The sequence below is a fragment of the Antrostomus carolinensis genome, unplaced genomic scaffold, assembly GCF_000700745.2.
Source record: "Antrostomus carolinensis isolate BGI_N321 unplaced genomic scaffold, ASM70074v2 scaffold21204, whole genome shotgun sequence".
NCBI classification, from domain to species: Eukaryota; Metazoa; Chordata; class Aves; order Caprimulgiformes; family Caprimulgidae; genus Antrostomus; species Antrostomus carolinensis.
The window spans coordinates 14,738-16,315 of NW_010313117.1; the positions used below are offsets into that span (position 1 = coordinate 14,738).

The 1,578-nt window shown below is 46.1% G+C and overlaps 1 protein-coding gene across 1 annotated transcript in view; it reads left to right on the forward strand.

The window, feature by feature from the left end:
* LOC104524388 (unconventional myosin-VIIa-like) overlaps positions 1-1,578 on the forward strand; it is a gene marked incomplete at its 5' end in the record, with an annotated part of 15,722 nt that overhangs the window by 13,745 nt on the left and 399 nt on the right. Inside the window, 2 exons of the mRNA XM_010167250.1 lie at positions 435-518; positions 1,030-1,149. Of these exons, the coding sequence (XP_010165552.1) occupies positions 435-518; positions 1,030-1,149 (204 nt within the window). The remainder of the gene's footprint in view (positions 1-434; positions 519-1,029; positions 1,150-1,578) is intronic.

The following is a 1,578-nucleotide window of genomic DNA, read 5'->3' on the forward strand; positions in this document are numbered from 1 at the left end:
AATTGAATGTAAATATCAGAAGGGGACAGAGCAGTGTAGTCTTGGCCTGGAGGTCCACAGGTATGAGGAGGAGCAGAACATCAAACAGAGACTGGAAGGTGAGAGGAGAGGTCTGGGGTTTGCCAGCTTGTCCCAGCTCTTCCCTACTAATGGCAAGATGGCTTCACTTTTGGGAGGCCACCAAAGACAGCAAGAAATTTAATGCTGTCAGCAACTCATTCAGTGGTTATCATGCACTTGGGAGATCTGTACTTAACTAGACAGCCCTGACTATAGCTGATACCTTAATAAGCTCTATGTTCATCTTTAAAGGACAAACTAGATAGCAGTTAATGGGCCACCAAATGCTGGCAGGAGAAGACAGGGAGAGAGGAAATAGGAAGAAGTCTGATTTTACATCACATCCCCTAACCAGTTCATCTAATTTCCAACAGCAAACCACAGAGCCAAATTACCCAGAAATCCTTCTAATTGCCATCAATAAGCATGGAGTCAGCCTCATTGATCCCAAAACCAAGGTAAGCAAAACTGAGGTCTTGACCAGATACTCCTGATCCCAATTCCCAACGCCTCCCAGAGGTCATCCCAAAGAGTGTGTTGTTCAGAACTTCAGCTTAGTTAGAAAGGCTGGACTACCAGAAGTTCCTGGAGGCAGAAATTCATTGTTGCACGGAGCTAGCCCAGCCTTTTTCAACAGGAGATGGATTGGGAGCATCAACTGTTAGGGCCCCGTAGCTGGAGGACACACACTCCTTCCTTAATCCTTTCACAGACATTACGACACGAGCTGGGCTAAACAAGCTCTTACTAGTTTCTTCCACTAACCACATGGTCATTCTAGTATGACAGTCCTCCACAAGCACTTCCATCTCATTGATATTCCCATGAGGTCATGGTATAGTCTCATCACAGTAGACATCCTTGGTCTCCTTTGATGGAAAGTGAATGAGGACATGAGAGGTCCCCACAGAGCCCTTTGTGAAAGTTGAGGCTGTCACGTGTTGAGTGTCAATCTTGTGTTCCCACCAGGATATTCTCATCACTCACCCCTTCACCAAGATCTCCAACTGGAGCAGTGGCAACACATACTTCCATATAACCATTGGCAACCTGGTGAGAGGAAGCAAACTGCTCTGTGAGACCTCCCTGGTAAGGACAGTTAAAGATTATTGGGCACGGTTAGACCAAATCCTGACTTTGGCAGGCAAAATTAAATGCTTACAGAAAACTGTGTCTCAGGGATTCTCTGAGCTGAAAGTGGTCTCTTCAAGAGCCCCCTATGTGTTATTTTTCTTCTAGATTTCCCATGGCTCTGCTTAATGGATCAGGGTTCTCATGTGGTCCATCATCCAATTTACAAGCAAGCCTGAGGTGCTTGGGACATTGCCATCTCAGGAGCATGGGGTGCTGCTCCCTGTCACAGGACTGAAAAGCACTTTAAAGCTAATGTGGGCTCAGGGGTTGCTCTTGAGCCCTTTTACCAAGATCCTTTGCCCAACTTGTCCCTCGTAACAGGCACAGCAACAAACTTCCTCCTACATCATCTTAAACCCAAAACATGAAGGATAAAAATTCCTG